This window comes from Pan troglodytes, chromosome 17 (genome assembly GCF_028858775.2).
Source record: "Pan troglodytes isolate AG18354 chromosome 17, NHGRI_mPanTro3-v2.0_pri, whole genome shotgun sequence".
Taxonomy (NCBI): Eukaryota; Metazoa; Chordata; class Mammalia; order Primates; family Hominidae; genus Pan; species Pan troglodytes.
In genome coordinates this window covers 30,744,002-30,761,631 of record NC_072415.2, presented here as the reverse complement: position 1 = coordinate 30,761,631, position 17,630 = coordinate 30,744,002, and the positions used below count along the sequence as shown (strand labels likewise).

The window sequence follows — 17,630 nt, the reverse complement described above, 5'->3', positions numbered from 1 at the left end:
AATAAATAAATATATATATATATATATATATATAGAACGCAATAAAATGAGGTGTGGGTGAAAAGAAAACTGAGGTTTGCAGACATACAGCTAGCTAGTAACAGCTGGGTTTCAAAACACCTCTGACTTTACAACCACTAATTTTATTTATTTTATTTTGAGGCAGGGTCTCGCTCTGTCGCCCAGGCTGGAGTGCAGTGGCACGATCACAGCTCACTGCAGCCTCGACCTCCTGGGCTCAAGCGATTCTCCCGCCTCAGCCTCAGACAGCAGGTGGGATACCAAGTTCCCACTTCATCTGCCGCAGGGCTGGGCCGCGCCAAGACCACGTGGCCAGTGCGCGCAGAGCGATGGGCGGCAGTGCGCAGGCGCGCACCTGCTGCGGTGTATGGGGCCCCGCGCCCGTCCCTCACTTGCTCCCTCCTTCCTTCCCGCCACCCCTCCACCGCCTTCCCCCTCCTCCGTCCTCTCGCCACCTCTAGGCCCCGCCCCGGTCCTGCAGCCCAGTCTCCTCGCTGCAGTCGCTCCGGAGCTGCACGGGTGTTCTGCGTGTTGCTGCGTCATCGCCAGTGGCCGGTTTGAATGAGACTCGTCGCACCGAAGTCGCCGCCACCACCGCGCTTCCGCCTCGGCCGCCGCCGCAGCTGCTTCTGGTCCCCGTCCCTTTGCCGCCCTTGTCAGGCCCAGCTCTCCTGCGCCGCTGCCTCTCGCCGCGCCCCGCCATGCCGCTCTACTCCGGTGAGCCCTGTCCTGGCCTCGCGCGCAGCACACCGGACCGGCGCTAGGCCTCCGCGTAGGCCTGGCCTGCACGGGCGGGCACCCGGCATGGACTGGGAGGGGCCGGGGTGGGGTGCGCGGGGCCGGCGGCGCGGAGATGACCCAGGCACCGTCCCTCTCCCGGCTGGGTCGGAGCCCTGTGTGGCAGGGGAGCGCCGTCCCCCTGAGCCACCGATGGGTGGGGGGAGTGGAGATGGGGAAGCCTCTCAAAGTCGTGACTCTGCAGAATAGTTTCTGACGCTGCCCTGGTGTGCGGTGAAAGTGAGGGTGTGTCCTGGGGCGCTGGGCCAGGCTGGAGGTGCAGGGAGATTCCTTTGGGCTTCTCAGTGGTCGCCGTGGAAGGGAGCGGGGAAGAAGGGGAGGGATGGAGCGACCCTTCTTGGGGTTGCCAAGCGGCGTTCGCCGCCCTTCGTCGTCCTTCGCCCTTCTCTTGCCCCTTGCCTTTGTTCGACCGCCCCTTTGGTACCAGTTTTAGTTTTGTCCCGAGGCAGATTATAAACCTTTTTGCTTCGTTTTCGTTTCATCAGACGTTGCATTGGATTTCTGTATCCGAAACATGGTGTGAGCTTTCAGAAGTAGATGAATACACATATCCCCGGGGTGTCATTTCTTGATTGGCGTTTGACAAGGGCTTGTATTGTTTGCTTGCTGACAGTCCAAGGTACTGGCCAGGGATCACTTTTACTTAGGGAATGGACCTTGCTGCTCCCTAGCCTTATTCAAAATGGCACCTAAAATATGTGTGGTGTCTCCAACTGGCTGTAGGTGTGTGATTCGTTGACCATCCCTGTTTATTCTGTTACAGTTCCTTTATTGAAGATTCAGCATTTACAAAGCATGATACGAATCAAGAGTATTGTTTGATCTCAAGGTGGATTCTTGATGGTCTAGAATCTTGAATCGAATTCTTAATGATTGCCCAACCCCTTTCTAAAGCCATAACAACAGTAGAATGGCTCTTGAAATATTCTAATACTTAAACACATCAGTAGATTCACACACATAAAACAAAACCCCTCTGTTTCCTCAAAATGCCAGCGCTGACCAGAGTTTCTTTTTTAAAATTTGAGCTTTATCTTAAATATTTAATCAGATCCTTTCCTCATCCCCCAAATGAAGGAACTCAAGTAGATTTCTAAGGTCCCTTCCTTTGACCTCTCCATATTGAGAATCTGTATTTTGAGGGTCAGCAAAAAGCTCTATATTAAAATGAAGAGAACATTTTAAGTACTATTTCATAAGATTTAGTAGAAAATTAAGTATCTAGTCTAAGCGCGGTGGCTCACGCCTGTAATCCCAGCTCTTTAGGAGGCTCGAGGCGGGCGGATCACTTGAGGTCAGGAGTTCGAGACGGCCTGGCCAACATGTTGAAACCCTGTCTCTACTAAAAATACAAAAAATCAGTCGAGAGTGGTGGCAGGTGCCTGTAATCCCAGCTACTGGGGAGGCTGAGGCAGGAGAGTCGCTTGAACCTGTGAAGCGGAGGTTGTAGTGAGCCAAGATCGCGCCATTGCTCTTCAGTCTGGGTGAAAAAAGCGAAACTGGGTCTCAAGAAAAGAAAAAAAGAAAATTACATATCTAGATTATTAAATGGTTAAGGATAAGTGCAGTTAAAAATTAAAGCCAGGGGCCATGATGTATGCTTTTAATCCCAGCTACTCGGGAAGCTGAGTTGGGAGGATCACTTGAGCCAAGGAGTTAGAGGGTGCTGTGATCTGTGATCACGCCACTGCACTCCAGCCTGGGTGACAGAGCAAGACCCCCGTCTCTAAAAATAAACACACACCTGTGCCTCTTATAGAGTTAGGGTTTTGTACATATTGCTTTGTTTTAATCTTCAACATAATCCTGTGATCCTGGTATAATTCCTCTTGTAAGCATAAGCAAAAAGTTTTAAGTAACTTGCTCATGGCAATAGCGCAATAAATTTCAGGTAGGTTCCTCTCCTTTACTTCTAGTACTGTTTTGGTTTAATCCTGTAGCATCTTTAGCTTGTACTATTGTAATATGCTTCTAGTTTATTTTAGTGATTACAGTATGCCTTCTTCAAGCCTGATTTCTCTGCTGCTGCAAGTGATCTAATAGTATTCAAACCAGACTAAAGTGGCCTTTATGACAGCCTTTCAGGAATTACACATTGCCTACAACATAAAGCCTTTACGTATTTTATTGTATTTATTTTTTTATTTTTTGAGACCAAGTTTTGCTCTTGTTGCCCAGTCTGGAGTGCAGTGGCGCGATCTTGGCTCACTGCAACCTCCACCTCCTGGTTTCAAGCGATTCTCCTGCCTCAGTCTCGCGAGTAGCTGGAATTACAGGCGCCTGCCACCATGCCTAGCTCATTTTTGTATTTTTAGTAGAAACGAGGTTTCACCGTATTGGCTAGGCTGGTCTCAAACCCCTGACCTCAGGTGATCCACCTGCCTTGGCCTTCCAAAGTGCTGGGATTACAGGCATGAGCCACCATTCCCGGCCTCTTTATGTATGTTTTAGGATGACTTATCTTCCATAATTTGATCCTTACCCAGCTTCCAGTTTCATCTACTGCTGCTTTCCCTTCACTCTGGTAATTAATTACTTACATCTTAGAACACACCATGCTGCTTTATGCTGTGGAATGTTTTCCTTCTTTTCTGGGAATTCTCCTGTCCTCTCCTAGTCTCTGACTAACACCTAATCTTTTCTTGAGATTCAAAATTGATAGTGATAACTCAGAAGTTAACACTTCATCCAGGAAATCTTTCCTCATTTATGAAGCATTCCACTTTGTTGCTGTAGCCTTTATAATACTTACATAGTTAATTACTCTAACCTCCTCCCACCCCGCTATTAGGCTATAAGTTTATGGAGAGTCTTCCCAATGCTTTGTACCGGGCTTGTCATTAAATGAATACTCAACATATTAATTGAACTGATGATAGAATTGGGATTTGGTGTCTGAGTGAGGTTTTCAAATTCTGATTTCAGGAGTTAGAAAGCAATTAACAGTTGTGAGGTTCTTATTTTTGAGAAGGTATAAAATTTTCAGTGGAAACAATATATATCCTTGGGTTTTAAAAATATATATTTCAAAAGTTAGCTATTTTATGAGGCTGATTGAAATTTTTTATTGTGGTAAAATATATGTAATAAAGTTTACCATTTTAATGATTTTTACATATGCAGTTCTGTAGCATTAAATATATTCACACTGTTTTGCAACTGTCACCTTCATTCACATCCTCTGGCAAACACCATTCTCTTTTTGTGTGTATGAATTTGACCACTTTAGGTATCTCATAACCGGAATCATCCATGTTGCAGCATGTATAAGAGTTTCTTTCCTTTTTAAGGTTGAATAATATTCCATTGTATGTATATACCACATTTTCTTTGTCCATTACTTGGTTGATGGACACTTGAGTTGCTCCCACTTTTTCGGCTGTTGTGAATAATGCTGCTGTAAACATGGGTGTACAAATATCTGTTTGAGTCCTTGCTTTCCGATCTTCTGGGTATACCCAGAAATGAAATTGCTGGATCATATGGTAATTCTATGTTTACTTTTATTCCCCCCAGCAGTGTACAAGTGTTCCAGTTTCTCCACATCTTTGCTAACACTTGTTATTTTCTGTTAAATTTTAAAAAGAATAGCCATTCTAATGGCTGTGAAGTGGGATTTCTATATATTTTTAAATGATTTAGATATGTCTTTGGATTTTTTCTTAATTGAGCACCTCTTGTTCAGAAATGACACTTTTCAATTCTCCCACATTTCTTATGACTCAGAATCTGTATTCCTTAAGTTGTTCTAGATGTGCTTTATTCTCCCAGGAATTTTTCTTCTTCTCTTAAACTATCTAACCTTTCTCTCTCTCTCTTCTTTTCCAATGCTGTGTGCTGATGTGAATGATTCTTCAATTAAACACATGGGGGCTGCGAAACTTATCATTTTGGGAAATATTTCAATATGATCATATTGTTGGAGTAGGATTCAGAAGACTTGGAAGTTTATTAACCAATTTTATGACATTAGCAAATCAGTCTACTTCTCTGAAGTCTCCGTTTCTTTTTTTTTTTTTTTTGAGATGGAGTCTCGCACTGTCGCCCAGGCTGGAGTGCAGTGGCACGATCTTGGCTCACTGCAACCTTCGCCTCCCGGGTTCAAGCGATTCTCCTGTCTCAGCCTCCTGAGTAGCTGGGATTACAGGCGTGCGCCACCACACCTGGCTAATTTTTGTATTTTTATTAGAGACGGGCTGGTCTCGAACTCCTGACCTCATGATCCGCCCGCCTTGACCTCCCAGAGTACTGGGATTACAGGCGTGAGCCACCACGCCCAGCCTGCTGAAGTCTCAGTTTCTTTAACTATGAAATGAGAAGTTAGGTTTGATCCAGTGAAATTTTATTCAGCACCTACTGCATGCATGCTGCTCTTGATTAGGTAAGTGTTATGGGCATAGAAAGATGAATGACATGTTTTGACTCTCGATAACTGCCTAATTGGTGATCTTCTAAGGGTCTGTAAATCTTGTCTTGTTATTTTTTAATTAAAAAAATTGTGATTTTGTTTGCAGTTACTGTAAAATGGGGAAAGGAGAAATTTGAAGGTGTAGAATTGAATACGGATGAACCTCCAATGGTATTCAAGGCTCAGCTGTTTGCGTTGACTGGAGTCCAGCCTGCCAGACAGAAAGTTATGGTGAAAGGAGGAACGCTAAAGGTAAATTGCAGTCCAAATTTTCATCACATTACTATTATTGTATACTTTTTGAAAAATAACGCCAGAAAATTATTTAATTTTAATGTAGCATTTGAAGTGCTTTTTTTATATGATGAGAGTATGTCAGCTATGGTGTTAAAACTGTCTTATGCCTGTTAGAGTAAGGGAGAAATATTGTAGCTGTTTGACAACACTATATGGTATTATAAAAACATCGTTTTAAAACTCTTTTTACTTTTGTTTATTTTTAACTTTCAGGTTCTGAGATACATATGCAGGTTTGTTATATAGGTAAACTCGTGTCACAGGGTTTCGATGTACGGATTTCATCACCCAGGTACTAAGCATAGTACCCGATAGGTAGTTTTTTTTTTTTTTAGATCCTCTTCCTCCTCCCACTCTCCACCCTCAAGTAAGTTCCAGTGTCTTTTGTTCCTCTCTATGTGTCTATGTGTTCTCATTATTTAGCTCCCACTTAGAAAAGAGAACATGCAGTTTGCTTTTCTGTTCCTGCATTAGTTTACTAGGGAACTAGCAGGTAATGATCTCCAGCTCCATCCATGTTGCTGCAAAGGACATGACTTTGTTCTAAAAGCATCATTTAAATTTTATTTTAAAATGTGTTGTATTACCAGATACCTCTGTGGGTCAGGAGAGTGGAACACTTTACAGTTATCTGTATTGTGTGAATTTTTTTTCCTATAAGGATGTATTAAAAGTATTAGTTTTATTTTGTTTAGACTAAAATGAAACCAATTAATATTTCCTTAGTAATTTTCTGTAATGAGGTTGGAAAATTTTATCTCAGTTTAAAAATATGGAACAATACAGATAGGTTTGTTTTCTTAAAAAAACTACTACAGAATGTAATTTTGTACATGCATTTGTATGTTGAAATTCAAAGCACTTCAGCATTTTTACAAAAGCCCTGGTTCTGGAAAACTGTTCATTTTTTTTTTGGCCTTTATTGCATCCTACCCATTAACGAAGAGCTGTTTTTCTTTTTCTTTTTTTTTTGAGACGAGTCTTGCTCTGTTGCCCATGCTGGAGTGCAGTGGTGCTATCTTGGCTCACTGCAACCTCTGCCTCCTGGGTTCAAGCGATTCTTATGCCTCAGCCTCCTGAGTAGCTGAGATTACAGGTGTCTACCACCATGCCCGGCTAATTTTTGTATTTTTAGTAGAGATGGGGTTTCACCATGTTGGCCAGTCTGGTCTTGAACTCCTGACCTCAAGTGATCTGCCCACCTTGGCCTCTCAGAGAGCTGGGATTACAGGCGTGAACCACCGCACCCAGCCCCCTTTTTTCTAAACAGTAATTGTTACCTAACTCCTACCTGGAGATGGGAGGAAAAAATTTTTGTTTAAAAAGAGAAGAAACCTAATTTTTTTCTTTACTTCCTTTGGAATGATCTCAGTGACCACAGTTAAGAATCCATCCCTGCCAGCATCATTGATGAAGGACTGCAGAAGAGACAAGAAGATATCTATTATTATTATTATTATTTTTGGGATTGAGTCTCCCTCTGTCACTCAGGGGCTGGAGTGCAGTGGCGCCATCTCGGCTCACTGCAACCACTGCCTCCCGGGCTCAAGTGATTGTCCTGCCTCAGTCTCCCGAATAGCTGGGATAACAGGTCACCGCCACCATGTGTGACAAATGTTTGTATTTTTGGTAGAGACAGTGTTTCACCATGTTGGCGCTGGTCTCGAACTCCTGACCTCAAGTGATCTGCCTGCCTCGGGCCTCCCAAAGTGCTGGGATTACAGGCGTGAGCCACCACACCCGGCCTCTATTATTTTTAATAATATGAGTATAGTTTTTAAAAATACTTCCTTCAAGGGTTAGATAAAATGCTAAAGATCTATAGTTAACTTTAGAGATAAAGACTGGCTACCCCCACTGGGCAGTAAAACACACGTTGGAGGAAAATCTTTGTTTACCCCCGAAGGTACAGTATGAACCTTTGGCCTTTAGTGAACTTCATAGCCTAATTTGTGCTGGACACTGTACTAGTGGTATGCTGTCGAGAATTATAGAAGTATGCGAATTAAATGAAACTGTGACTGCTAATAGTTACCATTTATTGAGTACTTATTTTATGTCAGGCTTTTATTATATTTTCTTTAATTCTCAGCTGTATGTTATCCATATCATATATATGAGGAAATTTTATAAATGAGTGTCAAAGAGGTTTAAGTAACATAGTAAGGCACCAAAAGAGCATATGATTTATACATCAAGCAGATCTGTGTTCACTTCCCAGTTTTGTGTGACCTTGGGTAAGTGATCTTAGGGTGCATTTATAGTTATCATTCGTTATGTTTGGCAGTCATAGCCCTTAAATTGAGAAGGGCCTTTAGGAAGTTACTGTTCCATTTTAAAGCAGATAAAAGAGATAATTAGTGGCACCAATGAAGGGTAGACAAGCATATTGGGTACCCGATACCTTCTATAAAAGGGAGTAATATAGAATCGACTTTATCCTATGAGGGGAAAGGCCTAGCTGTAGTAAGTTAAAATATTACTCTGGACTAATCATGCATTTAAAAAAAAACATTCTTGATTTTTATTCAACATATTGAAAGGAAAGTATATACTTGCTTTATAGATGCGTTATAGACATTAACTCTTCATTCTTGCCATGTAAGCTCGTTATTTATTAGCTCTGCTGGTTCCAAACATCCAAAAAATAGGATCTATCATTTGTCATTAGTCAAGTGTTTTTTAGTACTTGCTAAAAGTATTTTTTTATACTTACGTGTTTTTTAGTATTTGATGCTGTAAATACAGGTTACTGCCTTTTGTATTGTGTTACCTTATGCAGTTGAAGCAAATTATTTGAAACCCTGGCTTTAGTACCACTTGTGTTTAAAAAAAAATTTATTTTTTTTTTGAGATGGAGCCTTGTTCTGTTGCCCAGGCTGGAGTGCAGTGGTGAGATCTCGGCTCACTGTAACTTCCGCCTCCTGGGTTCAAGCAATTATCTTGTCTCAGCCTCCTGAGTAGGTGGAATTACAGGTGTGCACCACCATGCTCAGCTACTTTTTGTATTTTTAGTAGAGATGGAGTTTCTTTATATTGGTCAGGCTGGTTTCGAACTCCTGACCGCAGGTGATTTGCCTGCCTCAGCCTCCCAAAGTGCTGGGATTACAGGCGTGAGCCACTGTGCCTGGCCAAAAAAATTTTTTTTAATTGCCATAATTTTAAATAAAATCTGCATATAGGATAAATTTTATTCTGTTTTGAAGTAGATTAAAATAAATTGATTATTAGATTGTGTTCAGCTTGTACAGTGGTGGTTAAATGTCTTTTGTTTGTCTTTGAAACAGGATGATGATTGGGGAAACATCAAAATAAAAAATGTAAGTATTATCTTATGAATGTTTATTATAATGCAGTAACCTCATTATGGTACCAAAATACATTCCAGATGACTTTTTTTCATGTGTATATCCAGTTGTTCCAGCACTATCTGTTGAAAATACTTGCCTTTTCCTATTGACTTGTGTTGGGCTCTTTCTTGAAAACTAGTTATAGGTTTGTTTTTGGGTTTTTGTTTTATTGATCTAGTAGATTAAAGTTACACTAGTACCAAATGGTTTTGATTACTAAAGCTTTATAATAAAAGCCTTGAAAAAAAAATTAGCTGGGTGTGGTGGTGCATGCCTGTAATCCTAGCTACTCGGGAGGCTGAGGTGGGAGGCTGAGGTGGGAGGCTGAGGCGGGAGGCAGAGGCAGGAGGCAGGAGAATCGCTTGAACCTGGGAGGCGGAGATTGCAGTGAGCCGAGATCGTGCCACTGCACTCCAGCCTGGCAACAGAGCGAGACTCCGTCTCCAAAAAAAGAGTCTTGAAATAAGATAGTATATGTTCTTATGCTCTCCAACTTTCTCCTCTTTGAGATTTTGTTTGAGATTACATTGAATCTGTAGCTCAATTTGGGGAGAATAAACATCTTAACAATATTGAGTATTAAAATCCCTGAATATGATGTACTTCCTTATTTATTTAGGTCTCTGCTTTTCTCTTAGCAGAGTTGTAGTTTTTAAACATAGAGGTTTTGCATGAGTCGTTTTTTTTTTTTGAGACAGGGTCTCACTCTCACTTACGCCGGAGCACAGTGGCATGGTCACGGCTCGCTGCAGCTTTAAACTCCCAGCCTCAAGCAGTCCTTCCATCTCAGCCTTCCAAGTAGCTGGGACCACAGGCGGGTGTTACCATGCCCAGTTAATTAATTAATTTTAATTATTTTTTGTAGAGATGGGGGTGTGACTATGTTGCCCAGGCTGGTCTTGAACTCCAGGGCGCAAGCGATCCTCCTGCCTTGGCCTCCCAAAGTGCTGGGATTAACAGGTGTGAGTCACTGTGCCCAGCCCTTGCATGACTTCTCTTAAATTATTGGAACTTAACATTTGTTCGCTGCTTAAAATAATATTCAAAAATATTTCCAGTGTTCATGGCTAGAATGTAAAAATACAATTGATTTTTCTCTCTCTCTTTTTTTTTTTTTTTTTTTTTTGAGACAGAGTCTCACTCTTATTGCCCAGGCTAGAGTGCAATGGCGCGATCTTGGCTCGCTGCAACCTCTGCCTCCCGGGTTAAAGCAATTCTCTTGCCTGAGCTGGGATTACAGGCACCCACCACCACGCACAGCTAACTTTTGTATTTTTAGTAGAGATGGGGTTTCCCCATGTTGGTCAGGTTGATCTTGAACTCCCAACCTCAGGTGATCCGCCCACCTTGGCCTCCCAGAGTGCTAGGATTACAGGCGTGAGCCACCGCACCCGGCCAAAATACAGTTGATTTTTCTAAGTTTATTTTCATTCTTTATTCTTGTAAGCAATTCACTTAATTCCAGTTGTGTTTTGGGCAGATTCCATTGGGTTTTCTATGTACATAAACGTGTTATCTGCAAATAATGACAGTTTTACTTCTCCCATTTCAATATTCATGACTTTCAGATTTCTTAAACTTTATTGACATATAATTGATAAGCAAATGACTTCTTTTTTTTGAGACAGAGTCTTGCTTTGTCGCCCAGGCTGGAGTGTGGTGGCGTGATCTTGGCTCACTGCATTATTTGCCTCCTGGGTTCATGTGATTCTCCTGCCTCAACCTCCTGAGTAGTTGGGATTACAAACGCCTACCACCATGCCTGGCTAATTTTTGTATTTTTGGTAGAGACAGGGTTTCGCAACGTTGGCCAGGCTGGTCTCGAACTCCTGACCTCAAGTGATCTGCCTGCCTTGATCTCCCAAAGTGCTGGAATTACAGGCGTGAGCCACTGTGCCAGGCCTTGTCCTACTTTTTAATAGGACTTCTAATACAGTGTTAATAGAAAGTGATAAGAGTGGCTGGGTGCGGTGGCTCACGCCTGTAATCCCAGCACTTTGGGAGGCTGAGGCAGGTGGATCACGAGGTCAGGAGATCGAGACCATCCTGGCTAACATGGTGAAACTCCGTCTCTACTAAAAAAAAAAAAAACAAAACAATTAGCTGTGCGTGGTGGCAGGTGCCTGTAGTTCCAGCTACTCAGGAGGCTGAGGCAGGAGAATGGTGTGAGCCTGGGAGGCAGAGGTTGCAGTGAGCTGAAATTGTGCCACTGTACTCCAGCCTGGGCAACAGAGCGAGACTCCATCTCAAAAAAAAAAAAAAGTGATAAGAGTGGACATCTTGGCCGGGTGTGGTGGCTCACACCTGTAATCCCAGCACTTTGGGAGGCCAAGGATGGTGGATCACTTAAGGTCAGGAGTTCGAGACCAGCCTGGCCAACATGGTGAAACCCCGTCTCTATTAAAAATACAAAAATTAGCCGAGTGTCATGGTGCACGCCAAGAGAATTGCTTGACCTTGGGAGGCGGAGGTTGCAGTGAGCTGAGATCACACCACTGCACTCCAACCTGGGCAACAGAGCAAGACTCTACCTCAAAAAAAAAAAAAAAAAAAAAAAAGAGTGGACATCTTGTCTTATTCTAGTTCACTACAACTTAAAATTATGAAAGACCGTTAAATTTTGTTAAGTGTTTTTTCTGTTTGTTAAAATGATGGTGTGATTTTTTTTCTTTTTTTCTGTTGGTAGTGTGGTTATTCTCATTGATTTTTAACTTAAACCTTGCATTTCTGGGACGTGCAGTTCTCAGATTTCTTGGTTTTGTGACCCTTTTGCCCTCTTAAATATTATGATTGACCCCAGAGTTTCATATAAAGGCACACCTCATTTTATTGTGCTTCACAGATAATTGTGATTTTTATAAGTTGAAGGTTTGTGGCCACCTTGCATCGAGCAAGTTTATAGGCACCATTTTTCCAGCAGCCTATGTTCACTTCATGTCTCTTTGTCACATTTTGGTGATTCTTGCAGTATTTGAAACATTTTCATTACTCTCATGTCAAGTGTGTTGATCTTTGATGTTAGTTTTGTAATTGTTTTGGGGTGTCATGAATCACACCTGTAAGATGGCAAACTTAATCGACAAATGTGTGTTCTGACAGCCTCACCGACCCGCAGTTCCCTCCTCCCTCTTCTCGAGCCTCCCTATTCCCTGAGACAAGACAGTATTGAAATTAGGCCAATTAATAACCCTACAGGCTGAGCGCGGTGGCTCACACCTGTAATCCTAGCACTTTGGGAGGCTGAGGCGGGTGGATTCCTGAGTTCAGGAGTTCAAGATCAGCCTGGCCAACATGGTGAAACCCCATCTCCACTAAAAATAGAAAAATAGCCAGGCGTAGTGGCACATGCCTGTAATCCCAGCTATTCCGGAGGCTGAGGCAGGAGAATTGCTTGAGCCTGGGAGATGGAGGTTGCAGTGAGCTGAGATCATGCCACTGCACTCCAGCCTGGCTGACAGAGCGAGACTCTGTCTCAAAAATAAATAAATAAATAAATAACCCTACAATGGCCTCTAAGTGTTCAAGAGAAAGGAAGAGTTTCATGTCTTTTACTTTCAACAGAAAGCTAGAAATGATTAAGCTTAGTAAAGAAGGCCTGTGTAAAGCCAAGACAGTCCAAAAGCTAGGCATTTTGCAGCAGTTAACCAAGTTGTGAATACAAAGGTCCAGTTTTCAAAGGAAATTTATAATTTAAAAGATAAGTTCTTGAAGTGTTACTGCAATGAACACACAAGTGATAAAGCAAAGCAGCCTTATTGCTGATATGGAGAAAGTTTAAGTGGTGTGGATAGAAGATCAAACTAGCCACAACATTTCCTTAAGTCAAAACCTAACCAGAGCAAGACCCTAATTCTCTTTAATTCTGTGAAGGCTGAGAGAGGTGAGGAAGCTACATTGTCCTCATCAGACTAACACAGGAACAGAAAACCGAACACCGCATGTTGTCACTTGTAAGTGGGAGCCGAACAATGAGAATACATGGACACAGGGAGGAGAACAGCACACACGGGGTCCTGTCAGGCAGTGGGATGTGGGGAGAGCATCAGGATAAATAGCTAATGCATGCTGGGCTTAATACCTAGGTGATGGGTCTATAGGTGCAGCAAACCACCATGACACAATGTTTACCTGTGTAACAAACATGCACATCCTGGACGTGTACCCTGGAACTTAAAAAAAAAAAATTATATATAAATATATATATACATATATATACGTATATATATGTATATATATACATATATATGTATATATATGTGTATATATACATATATATGTATATATATACATATATATGTATATATATACATATATATGTATATATACATATATATGTATATATATACATATATATGTATATATATACATATATATGTATATATATGTATATATATACATATATATGTATATATATACATATATATATAAATTGAAGCTAGCAGAAGTTGGTTCACGAGGTTTAAAGAAAGAAGCAATCTCTGTAACATAAAAGTGCAAAGTGAAACAGTAAGTGCTGATGGAGAAGCTGCAGTAAGTTATCCAGAAGATCTAGCTAAGATTGTTGATGAAGGTAGCTACACTATACAACAGATTTTCAGTGTGGATGAAGCAGCCTGATATTGGAAAAAGATGCTGTCTAAGCCTTTCATAGCTAGAGAGGAGAAGTCAGTGCCTGGGTTCAAAGGCCAGGCTGACTGTCTTGTTAGAGGCTAATGTAGCTAATGACTTTAAGTTGAAACCAATGCTCGTTTACCATTCCAAAAACCATGGATCTCTTAAGAATAATGCTAAATCTACTCTGCCTGTGCTCTGTATATGGAACAACAAAGCCCAGATGCCAGTACGTCTGTTTATAGTATGGAGTACTGAATATTTTAAGGCCACCATTGAGACTTACTGCTCAGAAAGATTCCTTTCAAAATATTACTGCTTATTGACAATGCATCTAGTCACTTAAGAGTTTTGAGAGATAAACGAGATGAATGTTGTTTTCATGTCTGCTACAACAACTATTCTGCAGCCCATGGATCAGGGAGTAATTTCTACTTTCAAATCTTATTATTTAAGAGATACATTTTGTAAGGCTAAAGTTTCCCTATAAAGTTATTTCTCCATGAATCTGGGCAAGATCAATTAAAAACCTTCTGGAAAGGATTCACCTGAATTCTTGATACCATTAGGAACATTCATGGGAGGAAGTTAAAATGAAGTCAGTATTTACCAGGAGTTTGAAAGAAGTTGATTCTAACCCTCATGGATGACTTTGGGGAGTTCAAAACTTGAGTTGAGGATACAACTGCACATGTGGTGTAAATAGGAAGAAACTAGAATTAGAAGTGGCCAGGCACGGTGGCTCACTCCTATAATCCCAGCACTTTGGGAGTCTGAGACAGGAGGAGAGCTTCAGGCTGGGAGTTTGAGACCAGCCTGGGCAACACAGTGAGACCCTGTCTCTACAAAAAATAAAATTAGTTGGGCATGGTGGTGTATACCTGTAGTCCTAGCTACTCTGGAGACTGAGGCAGTAGGATCGCTTAAGCCTAGGAGTTTGAGGTTACAGTGAGCTATGATTGTGCCACTGCACTCCAATCTGAGTGACAGAGTGAGACCCTGTATCTAAAAAACAAAAAAGAATAGAAAAATGGAGCTTGAAATTGTGACTGAATTGCCACAATCTCATGATACAACTTGAACAGATGAGGAGGTAACTGGTGGATGTGCAAAGAAAGTAATTTCTTGAGATAGACTCTACTCCTAGTGAAGAAGCTGTGAATGTTGTTGAAATGACAATAAAGGATTTAAAATATTACATAGGCTTACTTGATAAAGCAGGATTTGAGAGGTTTGACTCCAGTTTCGAAAGAAGTCCTACTGTGGATAAAATGCTATTAAACAGCGCTGCAAGCTACAGAGAACTCTTTCATGAAAGGAAGTCAGTCAGCGTGGCAGGTTTCATTGTTGTCTCATTTTAAGCAATTACCTAGCCTTCAGGAACCAGTGCCGTGATCAGTCAGTAGCCATCAACTTGCCCCCACCTGCAAGAAGATCATTAACTGAAGGCTTAGATGATTGTCACTTTTTTTTTTTAAGCAATAAATTATTTTAAAAATAAGGTATGTGCATTCCTTTTTAGACATAATGCTGTTGCATACTTCACAGACTGATAAAAACATGATGTTTGTATGCACTGGGGGAAAATTTTTGTGTGACTTGCTTTATTGCAATATTTGCTTTCTCATGCTCTGGAACCCAAACTGTAATATCTTCAAGGTATCCCTGTGTTTTAATCTATGTAATACTCTTTTGTTGGATAGAAGCTAATTTTATCTAAGTCAGTTTATCACATTTTTTAGTGATTTGTACTATGTTGTAAGAAATCTTCGCCTGTGCCAAGTTTACAAGATATATTTTTTTTCTGTTTTCTTGTAAAGCTTGATAAGTTTTAGCTGTTACATTTAGATATATTGTCTGTCTTTTTTTTTTTTTTTTCTTTGAGATGGAGTCTCACCCTGTTGCCCAGGCTGGAGTGCAGTGGCACGATCTCGGCTCACTGCAAGCTCCACCTCCTGGTTCATGCCATTCTCCTGCCTCAGCCTCCCGAGTAGCTGGGACTGCAGGTGCCTGCCACCACACCCGGCTAATTTTTTTGTATTTTTTTTAGTAGAGACGGGGTTTCACCATGTTAGCCAGGATGGTCTCTATCTCCTGACCTTGTGATCAGCCCGCCTTGGCCTCCCAAAGTGCTGGGATTACAGGCTTGAGCCACCATGCCCGGCCTATATTGTCTGTTTTTTTTGAGACGGAGTTCCGTTCTTGTTGCCCAGGCTGGAGTGCAATGGCGCGATCTCAGCTCACCGCAACCTCCATCTTCCAGGTTCCAGTGATTCTCCTGCCTCAGCCTCCTGAGTAGCTGGGATTAAAGGCATACACCACCACACCCAGCTAATTGTTTGTATTTTTTTTAGTATGTTGTTGGTCAGACTGGTCTCCATGTTGGTCAGGCTGGTCTTGAACTCCCGACCTCAGGTGATCTGCCCACCTCGGCCTCCCAAAGTGCTGGGATTACAGGTGTGAGCCACCGCACCCGGTCTATTGTCTGTTTTGAGTAAATTCTTGTGTTTGCTGTTAAGCAATGGTTGAGGTTGTTTTTTTCACATGAATATTTAGTGTAGTGAGCAACATTTGTTGAAAAGACTATTCTTTTCCATTCTTCCTCAGTGCCTTTGTTGAAAATCAGTTGACCATAAACATAAGGGTTTATTTCTGGATTCTGTTTTCTTCCATTGATTTTTATATGTACCTTTATACCAGTACCCATTCCCTGCTGTTTTGATTCTTCAGGCCTTGAAATCAGGTCGTCTAAGTCTTCCTGTTGTTTTTCTTTTTTAAAGTTGTGTTGGCTATTCTGGGAACTTTGTACATCTATTGCACATTTTTAGATTCTGCTTGTCATTTTCTCCATAAGAGCCTGCTGGGATTTTGATTGGAATTGCATTGAATCTGTATGTCAGTCTGGGACATCTCAATATTGAGTCTTCTAACTCACAAACATGGTAAACCTTTCCTTTATTTAAATGTTCAATGTTGGAACTTACACATATTTTGTTCCACATATTGTTAAGTATTTCACGTTTTTCTTTTTTTTGAGACAGTCTTGCTCTGACGCCCAGGCTGGAGTGCAGTGGCGTGATCTCAGCTCACTGCAGACTCCGCCTCCTGGCTTCAAGTGATTCTCCTTCCTCAGCCTCCTGAATAACTGGGATTGTAGGCACTCGCCACCATGTCTGACTAATTTTTGTATTTTTAGTAGAGACGGGGTGTCACCATGTTGGTCAGGCTGGTCTCAAACTCCTGACTTAAAGTGATCCGCCTGCCTCGGCCTCCCCAAGTGCTGGGATTATAGGTGTAAGCCACTGCACCCGGCTTATTTCATGGTTTTTAATGTTGTTGTAAGTGGTACTTTTCTTTTTTTTTTTAAAGACGAGGTCTTGCTTTGTCGGCTGGAGTGCAGTGGCACAATCATAGCTCGCTTCAGCCTTGAATTCTTGGGCTCAAGGGGTTCTCCCACCTCACCCTCCTGAGTAGTTGAGACTACAGGCATGCACCATTGTGCTTGGCTAATTTTTTGTTTTTGTTTTTGAGACAGTCTTGCTCTGTTGCTTGCCTAGGCTGGAGTGCAGTGACGTGATCATGGTTCACTGTAGTTTCTGCCTCCCAGGTTCAAGCAGTTCTCGTGCCTCAGCCTCCCGAGTAGCTGGGACTACAGGAATGTGCCACCACGCCGGACTAATTTTTGTGTTTTTAGTAGAGATGGGGTTTTGCCATGTTGGCCAGGCTGTTCTCGAACTGGTCTCAAGCAATCCTTCTGCCTTGACCTCCCAAAGTGCTGGGATTACAAGCGTGAGCCACTGCACCCAGCTGTGGTGTTTTTGAAATGTCATTTTCCAATTGCTTGCTAGTATATAAAAATAAAGTTAATTTTTATAATTGACTTTGTATCCTGTGACTTTATTTCATATATTAATTTCTTAGGATATTGTAGGTATACATGTCATCTGCAAATAAGGACAGTTTTATTTCTTCCTTTTTAATCTTTGTGCATTTTGTTTCTCTTTTTTTCTTTATTGCAATGCTTAAGACTTTAAACAATGCTGAGTAGAAGTGGTTGATAGTGGACATCATTGCCTTTTTCCTGACCTTAGGGGAAAAGCCTCCAGTCATGGCTGGAGGTAGTTTATAGATGTTCATCATCAGGT

The 17,630-nt window shown here is 41.7% G+C and overlaps 1 protein-coding gene across 2 annotated transcripts in view; it reads left to right on the top strand.

The window, feature by feature from the left end:
• The first annotated feature begins 356 nt into the window (after nucleotides 1-356).
• The window catches only part of USP14 (ubiquitin specific peptidase 14), a 53,822-nt gene continuing 36,548 nt past the window's right edge, over nucleotides 357-17,630 (top strand). The window contains exons 1-3 of one of the 2 annotated variants that reach the window (XM_009433734.5): nucleotides 357-738; nucleotides 5,334-5,479; nucleotides 8,812-8,844. In XM_009433734.5, coding sequence (XP_009432009.1) covers nucleotides 723-738; nucleotides 5,334-5,479; nucleotides 8,812-8,844 — 195 coding nt within the window. In that variant the 5' untranslated portion in view covers nucleotides 357-722. 2 annotated transcript variants of the gene reach the window in all.